This window comes from Trypanosoma conorhini (genome assembly GCF_003719485.1).
Source record: "Trypanosoma conorhini strain 025E chromosome Unknown Tco_14.4_contig_00003, whole genome shotgun sequence".
NCBI classification, from domain to species: domain Eukaryota; phylum Euglenozoa; class Kinetoplastea; order Trypanosomatida; family Trypanosomatidae; genus Trypanosoma; species Trypanosoma conorhini.
The window spans coordinates 72,666-94,724 of record NW_021704089.1 but is presented as its reverse complement, the minus strand read 5'-3'; the positions used below and the strand labels follow the sequence as shown (position 1 = coordinate 94,724).

Sequence of the window (22,059 nt, the reverse complement as noted above, 5' to 3'; positions counted from 1 at the left end):
TCGGTGTTGCAGGCATTCCTATTGTGTCCAATTACCTTTTTTTTGTTTTTGTTTTTGCTTGCTTTCTTTCTTTCCATTTGCCTTGCAGCGTTGCGGTGCTTTGTAGGCGGCGAGGTATTGAAAGTCGATGCTGTTGCGGCTCGTTGTGTACGTAGATGACGCGCTCCTCCCGTTGGAATTGGAGGACGCGTGCGTTTGTGTCTCCAGCATGCTGGAGCTTGCCGTCTACCTGAAGAACACGCTGCAGCGTCCCCCGAGGGTTATTTTTTACTGGAACTTTGGGCACAATCGATACGAGCTGCTGACCACGCTGCAAACACTCGTGCAGCACTATGCCGGCGGCGATGCGGCTCACGGCGCGGCGGAGAACTCCGTCGTGCCGGCACACTTGTGGGTGGAGACGCGGTCGCTCCAGCTCGTCCCTGTAGACCCGGACGTGGATGTTGCAGAGTACGCGTATCTCGTGAAGCATGTGCGGCGTGGGGCGGGGAATAAGTACGTCATATTTTTGCTTCAGAATGCGTTGCGTGTGACCGAACCGAGCCTGGAGCGTTTGTTTGACGATGTGCGTGGGACACGGCTGTACGGTAGCCCGGGCCGCGTGGAGTTGCTGTACTACGCAAACAATTCTCTTAGTAGCAGCGAGGTGCTGCAGCGCGGGTTTGACCGCGGGGGAGGGAGCGGTGGTTGGGCCATGCCGCCGCTCAATTCCGCCCCGGCACCCACGGCGGGGGTGCAGCCGCCGCCTCCGTTCGTCTTCACCACCTCCATGAAGGACCAGGACGACAAGGAGGTCTTCCCGTCGGAGCCGCACAAAGTTCTCCTGTGCGAAGTCGCCCTGGGCCGCGTGTGGCCGTCTGACGTTCCCTTTTCGAAGAGCCTGGCGCCGCCGCCACCCGGCTACGACAGCGTGTGCCATCGGGTGGTGAGGGACGACGGGGTCGTTGTGAAGGCGGTTCGCGTTGGGCGGGACTTTCAGGCGCTGCCACGCTACGTGTTGACGCTTGTCGCGAAAAAACGTAACCGCCGGGGCACGCCGCCCCGTGAGATTTACTTATCCCCCGACATCCCGCCCAGTCCCGCCACGCGCCGCCGGACGGGGAGCGTCGGTAGCGAGGCCTTTGCGGGTGTGCAGAATAATTCGCTTGCGCAGGGGCAACGGAGAAGGTCCGGTTCGGCGCCGCTGCTGATGAATGGACGGCAAACGCGGTTGTCGTCGCGCCCCACCGACGTCACGTGTGCGGTGCACGTCGGGACGCTCCTGGGACTCTGGTGCTCGACGTGCGGGCGCGTCATATGCCCGTATTGCGCCTCCGTTGGCGACCACCGAGGCCATGAGGTGGCCAGCGTGGAGGGCGTCGTGGGTGACATGCGAGGGAAAGTGGGTGGTGTTTGCCAGGAGCTTTCCGCGCAGCTGGAGAAATGCCAGCGCGTCGAGGCACGCCTGAAGTCGCAACAAACTGAGCTGTTGGAGCGGCGTGACGAGGCGGTGGCGGGGGCGGAAAAAGCCTTTTCCGGCCTGCACCGCCTTATAGACAGCAAACGAGAGGAATGGCTTGCACGCCTGCGGGAGCAAACCGCGTGCCTAGACGAGCCCCTCGCGGAAGTGGGTCGTATCGTGCAGCAATACATGCGGACCATGCAGGCGTTGAGCGATGCCTGGGAGCGGGCCGGCGGGGATCCCACTTTCCCCGCAGACTCCGAGGCGATTGCGCCTGCCGCAGTGGCCAGTGCCGCGTACTTGCTGGCGACACCCAAGCTTCTGGGCGAGGCGCGTCGTTTAGCGGGGAAGGGCCATGACGCGGAGTTGGCGCTGGCGACAAATGCGTCTGCACAAATTTGGACCAACGAGGCTGCGCTTTTCCACCTTGACTTCGCAGCCGTGCGCCAGAGCATCGAACAACTTCTTCCTGAAAAGGGCGCGGGCCAATTGGCGGGGTCTTCGCTTCCGTCTATGCGGAGGAAGTCGACACGTCTCCTGTCTCCCTCAAGGGAGTTTCTAGACGGCAGCCCTGAGCGACGCACCGTCGCAGGCTCCCCGACGTCGTTGTTGCTGCAGCGGACAGATGGGACGATAGATGAGTTGCCCTTTGACGACTGCTCCGTGGATACCCACAACACGGCACGACAGCAATTATTTATGCGGCATCTCTCAGATGTTCGTCAGGGGCACGTTTGGTGTGTGCCCAATGCAAGTAAGTACTTTCATCATGAGCAGCGGCGAGCCGTGTGCTCTGGGACATTTGAGCTCATGGGCCTTGAGTGGGAACTGCGAATTCAGGCCCCGGACGCGCAGGTGGGGTGTGGCCCGTATAAAGGTCAAGCCAGGCATGCTGGCGAGGCGGAGCCTGTCGGGATTTTCTTGTATCCGGTCGGCCACACACAGCGCCTGGACTTTCGTATTTCTATTTTTTCAGCTGTGTTTTGGGCGGAATGGACGGTCACCGGCTGGACGGCGTCGTTTGCAGGCAAGGGGTGGGGCATCTACCCCTTGCTGCCGCGTCGGGAGCTGATGCAGACGGATCGACTGGCGTGCAACAACACACTGAAGATATGCTTGGCACCCACAAGTGGCGTCTATTAGAGAAGTGGCCGGGTGGAAGCCCGAGGGGAGAGGAGTGCGGATGACGATGGCGATGACGATGGTGATGGTGATGGTGATGGTGACGATGATGGTGGCGGCGGCCATGCGTGTTTCATCAACTTGTGGCGTGTTGAGGCAGTTCAAAAAGTACCGGACATACTCACCGGGGGCGTGTGTGTGCGTGCGCGCGTTTCGGGCTGGATTGGCGGTGAGCTTCCCACGAGTTTTCTTCGTGCCCCTCTGCGTTACCACCACCTTTCACTCACTTTTATAGGTGTGTGTGTGTGCGCCCGCCCCCTTCCCCACGCTGCATTGTACATTAACTTCTTTTCTTCTTCCCCACTGGGGTCAGTCCTGTACAGTTTTAAGTCTGTCTACTCGCTATTTCTTGGCTTGTGTTTATGTTTTGTTTTTTTCTCTATTTGTTTTCTTGGCCTGGTCGTCACAGACGACCGAGGAAAGAGAAACGGCTCTCAGGCTGATTCGGCAGACATCTGCTCCTTTTTCTCCGCGTGCTCGTTGCTGCTGTTGCGTATACTGACTTCTCACGACATGTTTCAAGTCGTATGTAATATGTATTTATATAAACATACATGTGCATATATATATGTATATATATATATATATATATTCCATTTCTCCCTCTTGCTCTGTGGGGAGGCAGGTATAGATGTTTGTATGGATTCATGACTAGAGGAGGCGTGTGGCGGTGTCTGTTTCCACCCACTACTCGGACGCGTGGTGGGTCGTGGCTGGCGTGGCTCTGGCGGAACCCGGCGCTGCGGGGCACCACCACGCCACTGTGGTGTGCCTGCAGCGGCCCAGTCTTTTTCCGCGGCGTCGGGGACGCCTACGAATGTGAGTTGTGCGGCGGCAGGCAGCGAGTCGTGAGGCGCGTCCCAGCGCCGCTTTTCCTCCCCCCCGCGAGCGGCGATTGTGTTTCTGTCACGCCGGGTTTGGGCTACGGGGAGGGCGTGCGGCGGGTGATTGGGGAACTCGACTCGCATCTCGCGGCTGTGGGCACCACCTACGCCGCCCTCACCACGCGGCTGCCCGTGGCCCTGAGGTCAAGCTGCCGGAGCCTCGCGGCGTACAGGGCGTGGCGCGGGCGGGTGCGGGCGCCGCATGTCCCCCTCGACGACGTGCGGCTCGCCGTGTACGCATTGCGCTTCGCCCTGGCCGTCTACGCCCTGCCCTACGAACTGGGCTACTTCAGCAGCGTTGTGCGCTCGCTTGGGCTGTTGGCGCCGCGCCAAAACCGATACGCGCTTGCGTCGACGGCGGATCAAGTTTCTTCCATTCGCCGCATTCTTTTTGGCGGCAAGGACGACCCGCTGCTCGAGGTGGCGTACGCCCGCTACTCCGCCACCCTGCAGCAGCCCTGCTTCACGATCTTTCTGGACCACCGCCTGCGACGGGTGGTGATCGCGTTCCGTGGGACCCTCTCGCTGGCGGACGTCATTGCCGATCTGGGGGGCGGCTACGCCTCCGTCTGCCTGGGCACCTACCGCAGCCCCGCGACGGGCGAGACGGAGAAGCTGCACTCGCTCGTGCCACGTGGCTTCTACGCGAATGTCATGGAGGCGGGAGGACACATTTTGCATGCGCTCGGCACCATTCGGGCGAGCTACCCTGATTACGCGATTATGGGTGTGGGCCACTCGCTTGGCGCTATTGAGGCGATTCTGTTTCATCTGCTTTTTTTCTTTCCCACTGCGCGGCAGGCGACGGAGTTGCGTACAATCGCCTTCGCGCCTGCCCCATGTATAGATCGCGCGGTGGTTGCCAAAGTCAATGAGCTGCTCGGCGAAGAGGCGATGACGTCGTGGGTGTACGGCCTTGATGGGGTGTCGCGGCTGCAGGCGGGTTCTCTGCGCGGCCTCTTCTTCCCAGCCTCGCCGGGACCTGCACCAGAGGGAGAAAACGCGAAGAAGGCGGCGGAGTTGCAGCAGCAGCAGCAGCAATTGCCGCTTCTTGCCATCCCGGGTCGAGTGTTGCATTTGGCGGAGGACAACGCCGAGGTACTGCAGGTTCCCGTCAACGCCCCTTGGCGAGAGCAAATGTTTCTGGGGAAGGAGGCCCTGCTGCACCACTTCCCATCGGTGTACGGCGCCTCCCTCTACAAGATTCTGATGGAGCACGAGAAAAGCACAAACGTGTCTGGGGAGGTGCGGCAATGAGGCGGAGAGGGTGTAGGAAGAGGCCGCCAGCGAATGTGAAAAAAAAAACCGTACTAATTTGCGGTTGGCCCCTTGCTATATGAAAGGAGGACTACGCCGCTCGATGTGTTTTTGGTTTTATTTTGCTTTTGCTTGTCTTAGACTCCGCCGTTCTTCTTGCGGAAATACGCCCATTATTGCGGGCGCGTGTGCTGCGGCAACGGCGAGACAGAGGAGGGAGTGCGCGGCACAGCCACTTTTTGGGCTCTCTCCTTCCCGCCGCCCTTTTTCTCTTACTGCCACGCCTCCCCCCCCCCTACTCCCACGTCTGCAGCGTCGCAGCCGTTGAAATCTGCCCCCACTCCCATTCCACTCTGTTTTCAATGGCTTTTGCACGTTTCTGTTTATTGTGTGCGCGTGGCCGCTAGTCCATGTCGCGTGAGTCGATGGGGCACCGGAGCGTCGCGGGGAGCTCTGCCAGCTCCTCGCGAGGAGCTGGCCGCGACAACCCTCTCCACTCGCTGCGCGGCCTTTCGAGGGATCGTGGGACGAATGCGTGGTTTCAGGAGTTGGCCCAAGAGGCTGAGGACGAGGGCGATGCCGCCTTTTTCCGCCTGCGGGCTCCTTTATTTGAGCAGTCAGCGCGCCCGCACGTTTTCTCGGCAGAAGAGCGGCGGCGCATGGACAACTACGAGAGCATCGATTACGGCGAGGCCCAGTCCTTGACGTACAAGGCCCGAATGCTTAATCGAAAGCAGGAGCGTCGCTGGCTGAAGTGGATCATGTTTATCGCGGTGGGGGTCTGTGTTGGCTTGTGGTCTGTGCTCCTCCTTCAAACGCTAGATTTTCTGTCGACGCAGAAGCTGAGCCTGCTGGAGCGCTACATCAACGCCCGCGTAGACAAGAGTGCATCGGAGAATGAAACCGACCTATTTGGACTGACGCCTGGCGGGGTGCGTTGGAGTGACGTGGGTCGAGGGTATCTGATTTACCTCCTCTGGAGCGGCCTCGCCGCCTTGCTTTCCTCGCTTTGCTGCCTTATCGTGCCAAGCGCCGCTGGCAGCGGTGTACCAGATGTGATGGCGTACCTGAATGGTATTATGTTCCCGCGCATATTTAACATACGGAACCTTGTCGTTAAGACCCTCTCCTGCATTCTCGCCGTCGGCTCTGGGCTCCCGGTGGGGGCGGAGGGGCCCATCATCCACATAGGCTCTCTCATCGGTGCGGGGCTTCCAACGGGGCGCAGCCGGACGCTGCGCTGCAGCGCGGGTTCATTGCTCTCGACCTTTCAAAATCCACGTGATATGCGAGACTTCATCTCCGCAGGTGCGGCGTGTGGCATGACCTCTGCCTTTTCAGCTCCCATTGGCGGAATGCTCTTTGTGATGGAGGAGATGGCCACCTTTTTTCCTGTACGACTTGCATGCCTCGTGTTTGTCTCCTGTCTGTCGTGCATGTGTGTGATTCAGATTATAAACACTTATCTGGTTGGCTGGCAGGTTCCGGCGCGCCTGCCCGTAGCCACGGGGGCCGGCGAATTCCGCCCGTATGCCATTTCCATGTTTATTGTAGACGTTGTGAAGGGAAATCGTGTGCCGATGAACCTTCTGACGTTTATTCCGACCATTGTAGGAGCCATTGTGCTCGGCCTGCTGGCTGTGTCGTATACGGTGTCAAGTGTCAAGTTCACTCGATGGCGTTCAAAGCGACTGTTTCCAAGTACCCTGCTGCGTGTGCTGGAGCCATGCATGTGCGCCCTTGTGTATGCGACGGCGTGCTATGGGATTCCCTTAGCCTTTGGCTGCGTCGAGGTGCCGGAGTACGTAAAGGCGCACAAGGAGGAACTTAGTATTGAGCTCTTCACAGCCTTTTGCGCCGACCGCGAGAACACGTTTAGCCCTCTCGGCACTCTCGCCCTGACAAGCCCTTACAACGGCATTCGACTCTTGTTTTCCCGTCATACGGTGGCGGTAACGCCGTGGTATGCGTGCTTGCTGCACCTGCTCCTCTACACTCTCGGCTCCAGCTACGCGGGTGGCATGTTCATCTCGTGTGGCACGGTCATTCCCTCCCTCTTTATTGGCGCCGTGGGAGGGCGGCTCATTGGGGTCCTTTTCAACAATAGTGTCTGGGCGGATCCAGGCGTGATGGCGCTGATTGGGTCCGCCGCCTACTTTTCGGGCATCTCACGCCTTTCCTTTTCCCTCATTGTGATTATGATGGAGCTGACCTCCGACCTGACGCACATCACCTGCCTCATGGTGGGCGTGATTCTGGCGAGGGCCGTGGCGGACCGCTTCTGCCACTCCCTCTACCACTCCCTGCTGGAGGTGAAGGCGGCCCCGTTTCTCGAGATCCAGGCGAGCGTGCATAAGCTGGACATGTTCTGCGCCAAGGACATCATGACCGCCCCTGCCGTGACGCTCGCGACGGTGGAGACGGTGGCCCACCTCGTGGAGACGCTCCAGTCCACTCCACACAACAGCTTTCCCGTGGTGCTGACGGAGAAGGGCACCTACGACGGTGTCATCTCCCGCTCGCAGCTGGAGCTCCTGCTGTGGTTCATCTACTTCCGCGACGTGGAGCGGGGAGAGGGCGGCGAGGCGGGGGCCTCGTCGAGGAGCTGCGCCCCATCCGATGACGCTGCCAGGGGCAGCGGAGGCCGCCAGCACGAGGGACTACTGACGGTAGCCGACGAAGAAGAGGGAGGGGAGGCAGGCGGACGTGAGAGCGGCGCCGCCGCCGCCGCTGCCATGAGTGCGGCGGAGGCCTTAACACGGCGGCTTGAGCGGCAGCCTCATGCGACCTACGTGGACCTGCGGGAGGTGAGCGAGCGCATCTTTTGGCGACGTCTGCCGCCTTTGCCGCCGGTGGAGCTCCTGCCGGCGGCCACGGTGCGGTGCTTCGTGGATCTTTCCCCGTACGTGGATCTCAGCGCGTACTACGTGCGGGACCTGATGTGCATCTCGCGGACGTACCACATCTTTCGCCACTTGGGACTGCGGCAGCTGCCGGTGGTGGACCGCAATCACCGCGTGATTGGCGTCATCTCGCGCAAGAACTTCGTCAGTGATCGCCTGCATGAGCGGCTGCATGAGGCGGAGGAGGTTGCAAAGCGGACTGCGCGTGATAGGGCGCAGCGGCTGTACAGGAAATGCCTGTAGCAAGAGGGAGACAATAATGCCCACTCGGTGCGTCTGTGTCTGTGCGTGGTGTTGCGCCCCTCCTCTGTTTCTTTGCACACTCTGCACGCCCACGGACGACAGTTCTGCCTTTGGGGGGCAAAAAGAAAACAAGCCAAAGACGTGAACGAACAAAAGCTGCACAAAAAAAAAAGGGCGACTGCGTGGCCCCGCGACGTTTTTTTTTTTTTAAATACTGTGTGTGCGTGTGTCTATGTGTTGCGCTCTGCACTTACTCCGTGGCCTCTTTCTGTACTCCCGACTGTCCCTTTTTGGCCGTTTGCAGGACTTCATGTTGTGGGCGTGCGGTGTCACGGAGTTCCTGCTTCCAGCGGGGCGTTCCGCGACCGCACGGATCAAGCAGCGTCCCGAGGACTTTGTTGTGGTGGAAGTTGACCCTACCGGGGCCCGCACCGACGCGCCGGGTTATCGGCTGCCCCACACGGCCGCGCCCCGCCCCACGGAGCCCCGGCCACACAACACGCCGGCTTCGTCTCCGTCTCCGTCTCCTCCTTTTGCCGCCGCCACCGCCGCCGCCTCTGACGTCGCCGCCCTGCTGACGGCAGAGGATGTCCTCACGGATGCCGTGCGCGAGGGTTTACTCGCACAGTTTGGCAGCAAGCACGACGCCGTCGCGCGGTACGCCTCGGGTGCCGTGGGGAGGGATGCCGAAGGGGGTGCAAAGCAGTACTTTCTTGGGGCGCTCAGCCTGAAGGGGGAGCGGCAGCGGCTGCACCGCGCCCTCAAGCACGCCTTTCCCCACCTCCGCACTGAAACGCGCCGCGTCCCAGCCCCAGGCGGCCCTGCTGGGGCCTTGGATTGCCACGTGGTCGCCACGTATGATGCCGGCTACCTCCTCCTCGCCCACCTCCTGGGCGAGGGCCCGGCGGATGCGGTGGAAGCGTGGAGTAGCTCGGCGCCACGCAACGACGCGTTTCGCATCGCTGTCAACTTTCCGCAGGAGACGACAAAAGAATCGCGACGTGCATTTCACGAAGTGGTGTCCCGACGTTATCCGGGTCTCGTGTGTCGTGTCGCAAACGGGCAGGTGACGCTCAAGGCGGCTTTGACGCGGCGCCGGGAGAAGCGTGCCCGCGACGGCGTTGATGGCGCCGCGTCGGGTTTGTTCACGCACCTCGTTGTCCGCAAGCGCAGCCTCGACGTGATGGAGATGCGGCTTCTGCTGGCGGATTACTTTGGAGTCCCCGACACGGCCGTGTGCACGGCGGGACTGAAGGACAAGCGCGGCGTCACGTACCAGCGCTGCTCCGTCCCGCTCTCCAGCCAGCCTGCGAGGTCAAAGCCGCAAGGGGGCGAACACGTTCGTCTTGTTTGGCCCAGTGATCCTTCAAGCTACGTGGAGATTCTGCAGCGTTCGGAGCCCTGCTCTGCCCCTGTTGGCGTGGGCGAGCTCGCTGGAAACTGCTTCAGCGTGCGTCTCGTGGATGTGCAGGGGATAACCTTTTGCGAGCTTGCCCAGCGTCTGCGGCAGATTGAGTCCACCGGTTTTTTAAACTACTTCGGGCAGCAACGGTTTAGCGAACGTGTGCAGAACACGAAGGACCACGTCGGGGTGCATCTGTTGGCGGGGAGGTGGGCGGAGGCCGTGAGCACCCTGACGAGTTGTGTGCCGGGACTTTACGCGTCCTTCCCTGAGCGCATGGAGGCCCGCCACGTGCCAGCCGGCGCCCGTGACGCCCTGTGCGTTGTGCAGGCGCTGCAACGGCTCCATCGGACGCGGCACTCCTCCCCGGCGACGCCGCTTTCTGCGGATGATGTTCGTCTTTGCACCACGCGTTGGCAGCAGTTGTGCCACGATGCGCTTTTGGCAGTGCCGTACAATATTCGTCTCTTGTGGGTCAACGCGGCCCAGAGCCTTATTTTTAACATTATGCTCTCTAAGCTGCAGCGCACGGGTGCGGCTGCGGGGGCGGTAGGCGCCTTGCCCCTTCCTGGTCACCAGGTGAAGGTTGCAGAGGTCCTGCGGCCGGTGTTTGAGCAGACGCTGGCGGAGCTTGACGTGCGTGCGGCCGATGTGCTGGAGCAGAGGAAGGTTCTTGGCGTGCCGCTTCCAGGTGCCATGCGCCAGACGGTTGCGCGGCCGACGGGGTGCAGCCTCACGCTGGAGGGAAATGACGCGGCGGACGGCTTTAGCGCGACGGTTGAGTTTATGCTTCCGCCCTCCAGTTACGCGACCATCTTCCTGCGGGAGGCCCTGGGGTGTGAGCAGTGGTGGTAGACGCCGGGGACGGAGGAGGTCACGGGCCGATGTACGCCTCTCGGCGCAAATAAACGTGGCGGCGTGGCGGTCTCGTTTGTTTTGAACGTCTCTCTCTATTTCTCTTTATTTCTCACTGTTTGCCTTTTTGTGCTTCGTTGCTGCTGCGACGGCGACGACGCCGCTTCTTCCTCCGCCCCCTTTTCTGTTCGTGTGCGCTGCGCCGCCTCCGTAGCGCTTGGCTTCGCGCGCAGCCGGGCCGAGGAAGAAAAGGAGGAGGATACACCAACAGGCGAAGACCCCCAGCCAACAATCGCAGCACCACCACAACCGCAGAAACTAACAACCACCACCACAACAACAAAAATAATAATAATTATATAACAAGTTGCCTGGGGGGGGGGGGCAGCCTGCGTGTGTAACCGCCCTGGCGCTCTTCTGCTCCCACCCGGCTTGTTCACAGTTGGCGACACGGCGGGGGTTCATTATTTCTTGTTGCTTTTTGCTTGTTTCCTTCCTTCTCTCTCCTTTTTTTTTATTGCTGCTCCCGGCGGTTCCCTGTTGCTTAACGCGGAGGTCGTATGAGCAGCGGCGGGATGCATTCGGGGTTATTCACGTTGCACTTCACGCCTATATGCGCCACGGAGGAGAGGAAGGCCGCGGCCTCGGGCAGTATGTCTGCCTCCACGCAAAACTCCGCGGAGTTCGGCGATTGGCACATTCTTTTGCGCTTTGCCGTCGAGAACGAGGTGCTCTCGGTGAGACCGCAGGGGAAGATATTCGTCATGGGGAGTGAGTGCGGCAGCAGCGGCAGTAGCGAGGAGCCGGTGGCCATCCCTGGCTTGGGCCGCGTCCCCCGACCGGTGAAGGACAGGCACGCCGTAGTGGTGATGCGCTGCCACTGCCACTGGCAGTATACCGAGGCCTTCCGCTTTGACGTTTGCTTCGACCAGCTTGAGGGGGCCGTCGTGGGCGTGAAGGGGACGACGCTAACTGAGGTGACGATTAGCTGTGAAGGCAGCCAGGCGTACGGGTGGTATATTGGCGAGGCCACTGTGCGGGTCAAGGGAAATCCGTTTGTGCTGCCGCACCGTCTGCGATTCGTCTTAGACCCTTACGTGGGTGCGCAGTGCACGATGTGCCTGGACCCTGTCTACGCGCAGGGCTACACCTGCACGGAGTGCGGGGCGGTGGAGTACTGCTCACAAAAGTGCCAGGCGGCGCACATGAGTGGCGGCCACGGCCTGTTGTGCCCAATACTTCGTCGCACCTACACGCAGCGCTCAGGGAAGGTTTTGACGGAGACGGAAAAGGGCACACCTCTGGTGGCGTGGTGGCGCTGCTTGGAAGGCGCGCGATACTCGATTCTTGTGGATTTTCACAACTCCCTTGGGCACCCCATTGAGTTCTTTCTCTCCACGCTAAGGCCGGCGCAGGATGAGGGTCTGCGCTACCGGTTTATCGTGGACGAAGACACCACCCCTAGAGCAGTGAGGCAGGAGGAGCTTGTCGAGTTCGCATGCACCGTCTTCCGTGCCGTTAGTGAGAATTCCATCAGCGAGGGATGCACATCGCTGGCCGCGGCGTGTCTGAATTACATCTTTACCTTCAGCCGCCACATCGAGTCCATAGTGGAGTCGCACGTCCTCTACTACTACAGCTACCTCTGCGAGGACTTTGAGGGGACGATATGCTCGGTCGAGGAGTACGTGACGTACGCCCGGCCCATGCACGAGCTCGGGGTGGCGTTGATTGAGTTTGCCCTCAAGAGTCCCACCGCCCTGCTGTTTTGGCAGCGCATCAAGCTGGCCAAGAACGTTTTCATCAACCTTTACAATGTCAACACGAGCTGCCACTGCTCCAAAATCAAGGCGCTGGTGACGGCCATCCCGGGGCAGCAGCGGGAGACGCTGAGCCTGCTCTCGAAGGTCTTTCTCACCATGGCGGCGCGGGCCCCCAAGAAGGAGGGGCTGCGCCTCCTAGAGCAGGCGGAAAAGTGCCTGCGCGACTGCCTGCCGGCGGAGCAGGAGGCGGACGACGCCGCCGTGGACGCGGCGGAGGGCCACCACCACAACCGCTCCGAGGACTCCGACGCGCCCGACGACAACCTGGAGGAGATGGAGCCCTCCTGCCTCGCCACGCTCTACTACCGCCTCTCCACCCTGCTGCTGCTCTACGGCGACGCGAGCAAGACGCGCGAGGCGCAGGCGCTGAAGGCTCAGGGCGACGCGCTCATTGCGGGGGCCAAACAAACACCCGCAGATAATGCGGCCGCGGCATGATTCTTAAAAACAAAAAAGACACACACACATACACGCAAACAGAAATAAAAAAAAACGCATGCGGCAAAAAGCCGGCTTCCGGAGGGAGGAAGAGGCGAGCATCCTCCATCTCTTAAGTAATTCACCGCAGGGAAGGCAGTGCAGGAGGGGGAAAAAAAGGAAGGAATGGAGAGATCCTGAGAGAGAGGGATGGAGGGCGAGGGCGAGAGCAAAGGACGACAACAACCCAAAGGAAGTAGAGGAAACGAAAAGACAGGAAAAGCAACCTTGTTGCCTCCCCTTTTGGCCACTCCTGCTCTGCTTGTCGGACATATCTATGTGCTTCTGCGCGCGCATGTGGGCGCCGCGTTTTTTTTTCTCTGGGATGTGGCTTCTTTTGGGTCCCATTGACGTTTTTTTGCCTTTTTTTTTTGTCACGCCCTCCCACTCTCCCCCACCCCGCACTGCCCGCACTGCCCTCTCTCGCCCTCCTTACTTACCCTCTTCTGCGTTTCCTCAGTGCCGCGCCTGCTTTCTGTCTCGGGACGCAAGCCGACAGGGGGGAAAAAACACACACAAACAGACAAAAAAAGAAGAAGAAGAGACGCAGGCAGTGGCCACAATGAGGAAGTTGTTTCTCGCCGCTGCCGTCCTCGCCCACGTCGTTGTCCTCTTCGCGTGCCTCTCGCCTCGCGCCGCGCTTGCGGCGGACCCTCCCACCCCCAGCTGGGGCCGGGACGGCTGCCACGCGGGGTTCAAATTCTGCGCCAACGTCACGACGAAGGAGACGTGGTCGGCGGACGGGAAAAACATTTACTTCTTCCTCGACCTCGTCGTGGATGGCACCGACGTGAACATGGCCAACACAACCGTGTGGTACGTAGGCGACAACTTTGACCTCGGCTGGGCCACGGACCTGAGCAAGGCGTCTTTCAACGTCGTGCGCTTCTCGCCGCGCGGCTCCGAGTTCGCCTATCCCCAAATCACCTGCAACCCGGACTACTACAGCAGGGAGGCCCAGTGCCTGCCGAACGCCTCCTGCGCGGCGGAGATTGCCCGCTCTGGCCTCGACATGGCCCACTACTCAACGACAGAGACGGCAAACGACCTCGTGTGGGTACTGAAGACGCTGGGCAAAGGGAGGCAAAATGTGTTAGTGTCAGAGGGGCTTGGCAACCTCGTCGTGCAGCGGGTGATGGAGAGGGGAGATGGCATGAAAAACGTCTCTGTCGTCATGGCAGGCTTCACGCATCCCGAGTACTTCGACGTCTTCACGAGCATCGGTGGCTACGACGGTGCACTGCAGCGACTCCTGGCGTTCTGCGAGGAGGATGGATCCATGCTTTGCGTCTCTCGTGTGGGTGCGTTCGAGGGGATGTGGAACCGCGTCGTCAACGTCATGAAGGCGGCGAAGGCGAATACGCTGCCGTGCAACAGTCGTCTTGACTGGGGGGTTGCCCCAAAAGACATGCACCGCGAATACATCACCGTTCTTGCCACACTGCTTAAAAAGCCCCAAAACTTTTTGATGCCAAGTGAGTGGAGGTTGCCCCAGCTGATACCGTCTTTTATTTATCGTCTACAGCGCTGCACGGAGGGGGATCAGGCGGCCCTGAACAACCTGTATGCCTTTCTTCACTCAGGCCCGCGAGCCCGCTGCCCACCGTTTGTGCCGCAGCGCTACAACTGGCTGGTGAACGAGCTGACCCTCATCCGCCCACCACTGCCGCCGGGGGAGCTCTTTGCGGAGACGTCGAAGAATCGACTGGTGCTGCCAATCCCAACGCTGTGGCAAAAGATGTATGAGGTGTACAACGCGTACCCAAAGTACGATGCCACGCCAGCTGTTGTCGCCGCCGCGAAAATGCCTTTGCTGCTGTTGCCCTCTGACATTGACCCCGTGTTTCCGTTTGGTATGGCGGCGTTGGCTTCCACCGGCTACGACGCCACGGTCCGTCTTCTGCCGCACCAAAGCAGCTTCCCAGTCGCCGCCAGCGCCTCAGACTGCGTCAAGCAAAATCTCATTTACTTCCGCGCCCACCGGGCCTGGGCGGATGCAGGGCGGTGCCAGGTGGATGGGTCGTACAAACTGGACTTCATTCACTTTGACGCCTACGAATTTTACCGGGTGGGTGATGCGTGGGAGTTTACGACGCCAAACACGCCGGAGCCCACGGCAAACGCCTCCACGACGACCACCACAGCCGCCCCGCATGCGCCTGGGGCGAAAAACTGCTCCAATAGGGCGGTGAGCGTCCTCACGGTGCTTTTCTTGCTGGCGGTATTCGGCCTTGCTGGGCTATCGTATCTGTACTGGAGGAAGACGCAGTCGTTTAGGTTGTCGGACGATTTCTACAGCAATCTGAACCACTAACCGAGCGGAGGGCTGCGAGAGCCGCCCGCTCTTGCCGCGGGTAGAGGGCGGGGTGGGAGTAGACCATGAAAAAAGAAAAAACAACAACAGCAAGGCAAAAGCAAAAGTAGGCGCAGTGCGTAATGGTGCGCCGTGCGCCTCCACCCGCCCCAGCAACAAACAGGAAGCAAAACAAAAACAAAAAAGGCGAAAAAAAAAACAGAGTGGAGGGAGTGTTGGTATTTTACCGTCTGGGGCTCAAGGGGGTGGAGGGGAATGAGTCGGTGAAGTTTGCCGCAGTGCGATGCACCGATGCAAAAGTTGAGGTGTGAAGCAACAAAGGCAAAAACAACAGGAGTAAAAAAAAGAAGAAGGGGTGAAGTGGAAGTGAGAAAACGACTAACCGGAATGAGTCACAGGCGGGGAATGCGTACTGGGTGCGCCGGCCCCCTGTGGTCTTGAATTCTTCTTTGCGGTGCGAGTGCGTTCTACAATGTGTTCTACGGGCCTCTCTCGGATTTCTCTCTCCCTTTCTCGCCCCAACTTGACTGCCTCCTCGTGGCGTCGGGGTTGTGACGTTTTCTCCCACCCCGCCTCATGCTTTTTTTTTTGCTTAGTTTTGTCAACGCCTCTTGGTCGACGCCCATGAATACACGGCCGGAGAATGCGGCGGTGGTTCCGCAGCCCTCAAAGCGGGCTACACGGTATTCGGCGGAAATGGTGAAGCTGCTGTGGATTATGGACCGAACGCCTTCCTCAAACTGGGCCTCCCTTTCGACATCGCTGTCGCAGCTGCTCAAGTGCATAGAAAGCAATATTGAGGCGGCTGCCGAAGTTGTGCCAGATCCTTCGCTGCTCTGTCGCGTCATTTGGAAGTGCTTTGACCCACAGGGTGTAATGGGCGTGCATCGAAAAACCCTTGACGTCTTGCAGCGCCTCTGCCTCTGCGCGGGGACCTCCATGCTCATACAGCGAATGCCGCTGTTGCTCGTTGGCGTGCTTGAGCTCCTGCCTCAGTGCTCTATTCAGGTCAAGGGAGAGTTGCTGAATTTTGTGGAGGTTTACATGCTGCGCACACTTCCCCCTGCGGTCGTGGCTGTAGAGCTGCCTGGAATCCTTTCAGGTGTATTGGGTGGCCTGGAGGAAAGCGACACAAGCGACGTGTATCGTTCTACCCTTCAAATAATGGAGACCATTCACGCAATGCTAAATAGTGCGTCGATAGTAACGCCTTTGACCTCGAGTGAAAGCGGGGAAATCGGGCGCAACCACCACGAGCAGGGGACTTTGTTAGAAGACAGTGTGGCGGGGAGTGGCGACCGGCACGTGTACGCCGCACTTTGGTTGACGCTGAAAAATTGTCCGTCGCTGCGTGGTTGTGTCTTGTTGTACATGAAGCTGCGCTTGTCTGGGGAGGCTCCACACGCCCACACCGGCAACCGTGGCGCTCTCGCGGTGGAGGGCGCAGACGGGACCGTGGAACAGCAAAGACACAGTGGCGTGGTTGCATCCGTGGCGCCCTCGGTCGTCCTTGCCGGCGATCTCCGTGTTGCTCACAGCGCTATTTTTGCCACTTTACAAGAGCCGAGCGAGCGAAAGCATCGGCTCATGCTGGATGTCCTCATCGGCGCCGTACCACTGGGCGACCAAGCATCATTTACATTTTCTGAGCGTTCCTTGTTGGTGGCGGCGGTGATTCAGCTGCTGGGCTTTCCAGATGTTAGTATTAGCATTCGTCGACGCATCGCGGCGTGGTTGACGGGCCCCGTCCCCGAAGCGGCTTCTGCCTACGTGCAGGATGTGTCCTCCTTTCTTGTGGCCCAGGCGTTTCGGAGGGTCGTTCGCTGGTGGGAGTCCCAGTTCCTTCCCACCGAAGTGCAGGATACTCGAACACACGCGGACCCGGTAAGTCCTCTGGAGGAGTCCTACTACCGGGTCTTATTTACTTCCGCATGCAAACACTGCCTTTCCCCGCTTGACCCCGCTGCAGCTGCGACGACACACATCGACTTGAGAGAAGCCTGTGTGATGCCGACTGTCTGGCTACGCGCCTTAGTGGGTCTTTTTCGGCACATCTTTGCGCCCGATGGGGTCAATAATGGCGACGACGACGATAACGACGCTATCAATACGAATAACGGTGGGTTTTACTGCGGCGACTGCCCCAGCTGCGCCGGGGTGTGTGACGACGACGCTGATGGCCCCTCCAGGGCGACGGGAAACCCTTTTTTGGAGTACGTGGCTCCTTTGGTTATGCCTTTTGTGTGTGATTTGCTTGCTTCCATGGAACTGTGGAGACGCGAACGGCCCCGACAGAGCGGCTCCATTGACCCCGTCCTCAATGCGCTCTTTGCGGTGGTCACGTGGGATTACTTTACCCGCTACGAGCATGACCTGGTGAGGGGACTGGAGCGGTGCTTGGATGGCTTGCGGGAAGTGCCCGCTTCTACCGCGGCGGCCAGCGGCGTGGGGGAGGCCCCGGAAGGATTGGGTGTGGCTGAGGCCACAATCAAATCCCCGTCCCCCGATGCGCACGCCAAACTTCTATTGGAGTTGCAGACCTGTTTTCGCCGGCTAGGCGGCTTCGCCACAGTTGTGGGGCTGCACGTGATGGCACTGGTGGACCAGGACCTGGAGCGCACCGCCGCCTTTATTCACGGTGTATTCGCAACGTGTCAATCGCTCTGCGGCGTCGTGCAGGGTGCGTGCGAGACGTTGTTGGCGCACGGCACCACTGGCGACGACACGGTGCGTTTCTCCCTTGCCCAAGTCTTGATTAATGGGAGCCTGGATGCTTTCAACTTTATTTTCTTCGGCGTGTTCTCAGCCTTGCAGGACCGAATGGAGTTGACCGGGAAAGGTGCCGTGTTTCGGGGGAGGGAGGCTGCATTGCTGGATGCCATGATGCGCGGCGCCGTCGCCATGGCTCAGCTCGTCTTGCGCGGGGGTGACGGGTGTGCGGAGACGCTGACGCGCCTCAACGACACCGCCTTCTCCCTGCTTCAACTCTCGCTGCAGTCGGGCAGTCAGCCTTCATCTTCCGACAGCCTCTCTGGCCTCTGCACGGAGATGTTGGAAAGGTGGGTGGACGCCGTTGCCTCTGTGGCAAGCTCCACCTGCCTTGCCGTGCAGCAGCACGCCTTTCGGCTGTACGTGGACCTGCTAAATTCAGTTGCGCCACCGCAAGCACTACCGGGTGCCATCTGCATGCAAGAGTTGATGCTGAGGCTGTTGCCACGCCTCTGGGAGTTCTTGGGCACTTGCAGCACAGAGATGCAACCGCAGGTTGTGGAGCTGCTGGTTCGCCTGTACGCCACGAAGGAGTGTCGGGACATTCTTGACGAACTCACAAGCGTGGCCACCACGGAGAACGGGGAACGCCTGCTGCTGCTGTTCCGCTTATTGGAAGAGGAGAATGTCGCGGAAAGTTTGTTTCGGCCCGGCTTCTTCATGATGCTTTGCGCCCTGGACGACAAGGACGCCTCGCTGCGACGGCTGTCCCAGTCCATCGTGCGCCAGTCAATTCCCTGCCTTGACCGCGTGCTGAATCCGTTAATTGACCGTCTCGCACAGTATTTCATGCCCCGTGGCACGGCGGAGGAAGTCGCGGTGGCTGAGCAGGCGAACTGCACTGCCTCCCTCCCCAGCAGTCACCTATTGCAGGAGCAGGCGACGAAGTGCTTGGGTCCAATGGAGTTTATTCGTCTTGTGAAGGCTGTATTGACCGTCCCGTCGTTTCTTTCCCTGTTCCTCGGTCGGCTGCACGCGATGCAGCCACCTGCAGGCTCCCGAGCGTTGATGGCGGCTGTCTTGCCAAGCCCCTCAGAGGACCGAAGTGGTGAAGAGCGAGAGGTGGAGATGCCTTTGGATTCCTCTTTTGCGGTGCTTGCTGGCCTGCTTTTGGGCATCGTGCGTCGGAGCCTCCGATCGCAGTGCGGCGGGACCGGGGGCGACAGCCCGCGTCTGCGCGTTGAGCTCTGTACGGAGGCATGCGAGGCACTAAACCTGATGCTGGAGGGGACGCTTTCCCTCCCCGACGTGTCAGAGACAATTGTGCGCACGTGGCACTGTACCTCGCTGCACATGCTGGATCTCCTCCGTGTGGTGGTGCGGCGATCACCGTTTGCGGGGGTGCAGGTGTTGATGCTGCGGCACTTCTTGGACGCCGTGCGCCTGCTGGACGCCTTGGACCCAACCGCTACGACCTTCCCCCGTGACCCCTCTGCATGCGTGCTGGCCAAGGCGCCTCCCCAGGTCGGGGCCTCAGCAACGGTGGCGGACGAGGCGGAACGAGTCAGTTCTCACAACTGCATTCTGGCACTTAAATTGCAAAAATTTTACGATACAGCTTCGGACGGTGTGGAGCGGGCTGCGGCCGCGGCTCTGACCTCCGGCTGGGCTGTCGATGACCTCCTTTCCATGTGGTGTGGCGCGCTGCTAGAGCTCCTGCCCTTTTTCCACGAGCAGCGCGATGAGGCGTTGGGGCGCCTCTTGCATGTATTCATCCGGGTGATTGATGAGCTGCGGCTGCAACCCGCTTCTCCGACAGGGTCGGCCGCCGCACGAGTGGTCGAGAAGTGCCTGATGAGCATTTATGGTATACTGAAGTTTCACCTTGCCGCGGAGAGGCAGACGCTTCAGTGCCACGCCGCTGGGAAGCGCGTCCCCGTGGGTTGGTTTGCGGCACATGTTCCAATCCTTAGCGGCGGCGGGGGTCCCTCGGCTGCGCAGAAGGCGGCGGGCTCAGATGCGGCGCCCTACGAAGCCGTGCGGCGTTCTATACGGCCTGTTTTGTCAACACTGTGCAAACTGCATTGTAGCGGGCATCAGGCTCGGCTCGCCGCGGGTGCGGCTGGGGGCGAGCGGCAAAGCGGCGGAGCCTATGACCGTGTGCCGGCGTCGCATGCGGAGAGTGGCATCCATCGCGTGCTACGGTTGTACGCCCAAGAGCTGGGGGCCGAGTTCTACAAGGCATACATAGAGGTCTGGGCCGCCCGCCACGCCCGCCCGTGGGAGACGCTGTTCACGCCGTCAAAGCCTACGCCGTCGGAAACAGCAGGCAGGCACTCGTTGCAGGGCGCCAGAAACCGCAGGAGTCAGTTGTCCCCCTTCACGGTGTCAGGTGGCGACGCAGCATCGCCCGCTCCGTCCTCGCTCAGCGATCCGGAGCTGCTCGCCCAGTTACTGAATACAGCAACTGGGATAGCCGCGTTGCCGCTGGTTCACGTTGTCGAAGAACTCTTGGTAAAGCAACGCTCGACCGCGACGAATACTTCCGCTGCGTCCTCCCGGCACCACGCGTTGGGGGCGGAGATGCCATTTGATGCTGTCGCGTTTTGCTTTTTGCACACCTTTCTGTGTGCGTGCCGTGTGCCTCCCGGTGACGCCCAGGAGGTGCTGAGTGCGTTGATTGGGGTTGCCACGCTGCACCTCTCCCAGGGATCCCCGTCACTCGTCTGCTTGCCACTCATCGTGCAGGTTCTCGCTCACTTTGTGTTGGGCCACTCGCTTCTGCAGTCGCCGGCCTCTTCCTCGTTGTGCGGCAGTGACGAGGCGGGCCGGGTGGAGTGGGGCAGGGACAAGCGTTGCGCTCAGATCATATGTAAAGTGTTGGACGCCTTATGTACCGCGGCGTCGCACACCGCCCCACCGCAGGCGGAGCTGCTGTTTGCGTTCCGGGTGCTTGCCGTCTCCCTCCCGGCGCTTGCCTGCAGTGCCCTGCTGGACCAGGACCGCATAGCGAACGCCGTCTTGAGTTTCTACAAAAGGTCTCTTCTCCCCAGCATCATGTTTGGCGTCGACGCACAGACAGACGCGGAGACGCGCGCCCGCACCCCGCTCGTGAAGGCAGCGCTGTCTGTGTTGCAGGTCATCGTAAAGTTTGGCGACGCCATCTCACGGCGGCTTCGGCAGGAGTTGCTTGACGCCCTCTGCACCTGCGACTTCTTTCGTTTTCCGCAGAGCGTGGTACATGAATGGGGCGTCATCTTTGAGTGGCTGTCGCAGGATCGGACATTTCACGGGGACGCCGTGCAACTCCTGGCGCCAGCGTCCTCTCATTCCAGCCGCATTGTGGCGTTGATTCAATCCGCGGAGGAGGAGGAGCGGCAGCGTGTGCGCCAGGCAAAACGCCTTGTCTTTTACGTGACATGTGTGCCGCCCGCCACACTGATGCTGGACAGGGAGTTTTGCCTTTTGCTTCGGGAATGCATCGCGGAAAACCTTCGCGCGTTTCACTCCGCGGCGTCGGGGAGCGCCGTCAGTAAGTCCGGCTCCGGCTACCGCTCTGTGCGCCACGCCCTCTTCCTTTTCCGTGTCCTGCTGACGAAGCTCGACCCTGCCCTGCTGCATCCGTTCTGGCCAATTGTCCTTCCCGGCGTGCTCCGCGCGCTCTCCCTTCCCTCCCCGGCGGGCGACGCAGCGCCGGCGGCGGCTACAGCGCGAGCCCCGGACGGGGAGCTCTTGGCGCTGCAGATGGAGTGCCTTAAGCTGCTCGACTTTTTGGTGGTGATTATGCCCGGCACATTTGCCCCGTTCCGTTGGGTGTTTTTCGACGATTTGGATGCCGCTGCCACCCTCGCGCCGTCTGCTGCGACAGCGGCGTTTACGCCTTTAGTGCATCACCTGGCACCGCCTCCGCGGCCACGCGCGGTGTCGCTCCACGACGTTTGGGCGCCTGCGGTATTCTCCTCTGATGCCTTTGCCGTGTGGGGGGGATACCAGCGGCCTCTCCTGCGCTTTCCGCCTGTGTGCTACAGCAAACTGCCGGGAATCGGCGCGTGTGCCGGAGCGCTTTCCCTGTTCTCTTACTCTGCTGGTTTGCTGACGACGGCTGGAACGCATGAGCAGACGTCGTCGTCTTTAGTTGCGTCTACGCGACTTATCGATGGCTGGGACGAGGCGTACGTGCGCGCGCTCGTGGAAGCGGACTTCTCTTGCGTCTTGGAGGAGAACGTCTTCGCTTCTCCCTCTTGCTAAGGCCTGGAGAGGCCGCTGCATAAATGTGTGCCCCGGCTTTTGGAAGGCTGTGAGTGTGGGGATCTGCTTTTTCGTTTATGTTTTTTTCTATCCCCGCTTTGTGCAGTTGTTGCGGTATTTTTTTTTAAATCTGCCTTGTTTGTGTGTCGAGCGTGTGGTTTTTTGCCTTCCCTCCTCCCTCTGGCCTGCAACCGCGAGGGGGCGACTCCTTCTCTTTCGCTCTCTGCATGGGTGTGCCTGTCGAGTGTGGCTGTCCCACCCACTGAAACTTTCCCTCCGCCTTTTTTTTATTGCTTTTGCGCATCTGCACAGTCGTGTTCG

The 22,059-nt window shown here is 60.3% G+C and overlaps 7 protein-coding genes across 7 annotated transcripts, besides 5 other annotated features; all 7 read left to right on the top strand.

Moving 5' to 3' along the window:
- Positions 1 to 35: 35 nt before the first annotated feature.
- Positions 36 to 74: a sequence feature (A-rich).
- A 53-nt stretch (positions 75 to 127) lies between these two features.
- Tco025E_00222 (poly [ADP-ribose] polymerase) lies at positions 128 to 2,584 on the top strand (the record flags this gene model as incomplete). Its single annotated transcript, XM_029367171.1, has 1 exon — positions 128 to 2,584. The coding sequence occupies one exon, from the start codon at positions 128 to 130 to the stop codon at positions 2,582 to 2,584; it is 2,457 nt and encodes an 818-aa protein (XP_029232778.1).
- A 57-nt stretch (positions 2,585 to 2,641) lies between these two features.
- Positions 2,642 to 2,678: a microsatellite.
- A 505-nt stretch (positions 2,679 to 3,183) lies between these two features.
- Positions 3,184 to 3,215: a microsatellite.
- Positions 3,216 to 3,270: 55 nt separating this feature from the next.
- Tco025E_00221 (putative lipase) lies at positions 3,271 to 4,764 on the top strand (the record flags this gene model as incomplete). The annotated part of the gene is made up of 1 exon (XM_029367170.1): positions 3,271 to 4,764. One exon carries the CDS (start codon positions 3,271 to 3,273, stop codon positions 4,762 to 4,764), a length of 1,494 nt encoding a protein of 497 aa, XP_029232777.1.
- Positions 4,765 to 5,174: 410 nt separating this feature from the next.
- Tco025E_00220 (putative chloride channel protein) lies at positions 5,175 to 7,910 on the top strand (the record flags this gene model as incomplete). Its single annotated transcript, XM_029367169.1, has 1 exon — positions 5,175 to 7,910. One exon carries the CDS (start codon positions 5,175 to 5,177, stop codon positions 7,908 to 7,910), a length of 2,736 nt encoding a protein of 911 aa, XP_029232776.1.
- Positions 7,911 to 8,220: 310 nt separating this feature from the next.
- On the top strand, positions 8,221 to 10,167 carry Tco025E_00219 (tRNA pseudouridine13 synthase; the record flags this gene model as incomplete). Its single annotated transcript, XM_029367168.1, has 1 exon — positions 8,221 to 10,167. The coding sequence occupies one exon, from the start codon at positions 8,221 to 8,223 to the stop codon at positions 10,165 to 10,167; it is 1,947 nt and encodes a 648-aa protein (XP_029232775.1).
- Positions 10,168 to 10,453: 286 nt separating this feature from the next.
- Positions 10,454 to 10,522: a microsatellite.
- A 205-nt stretch (positions 10,523 to 10,727) lies between these two features.
- On the top strand, positions 10,728 to 12,428 carry Tco025E_00218 (uncharacterized protein; the record flags this gene model as incomplete). The annotated part of the gene is made up of 1 exon (XM_029367167.1): positions 10,728 to 12,428. One exon carries the CDS (start codon positions 10,728 to 10,730, stop codon positions 12,426 to 12,428), a length of 1,701 nt encoding a protein of 566 aa, XP_029232774.1.
- Positions 12,429 to 12,433: 5 nt separating this feature from the next.
- Positions 12,434 to 12,484: a microsatellite.
- Positions 12,485 to 13,029: 545 nt separating this feature from the next.
- On the top strand, positions 13,030 to 14,781 carry Tco025E_00217 (uncharacterized protein; the record flags this gene model as incomplete). The annotated part of the gene is made up of 1 exon (XM_029367166.1): positions 13,030 to 14,781. One exon carries the CDS (start codon positions 13,030 to 13,032, stop codon positions 14,779 to 14,781), a length of 1,752 nt encoding a protein of 583 aa, XP_029232773.1.
- A 624-nt stretch (positions 14,782 to 15,405) lies between these two features.
- Tco025E_00216 (uncharacterized protein) lies at positions 15,406 to 21,738 on the top strand (the record flags this gene model as incomplete). The annotated part of the gene is made up of 1 exon (XM_029367165.1): positions 15,406 to 21,738. One exon carries the CDS (start codon positions 15,406 to 15,408, stop codon positions 21,736 to 21,738), a length of 6,333 nt encoding a protein of 2,110 aa, XP_029232772.1.
- Between the last annotated feature and the right edge of the window lie 321 nt (positions 21,739 to 22,059).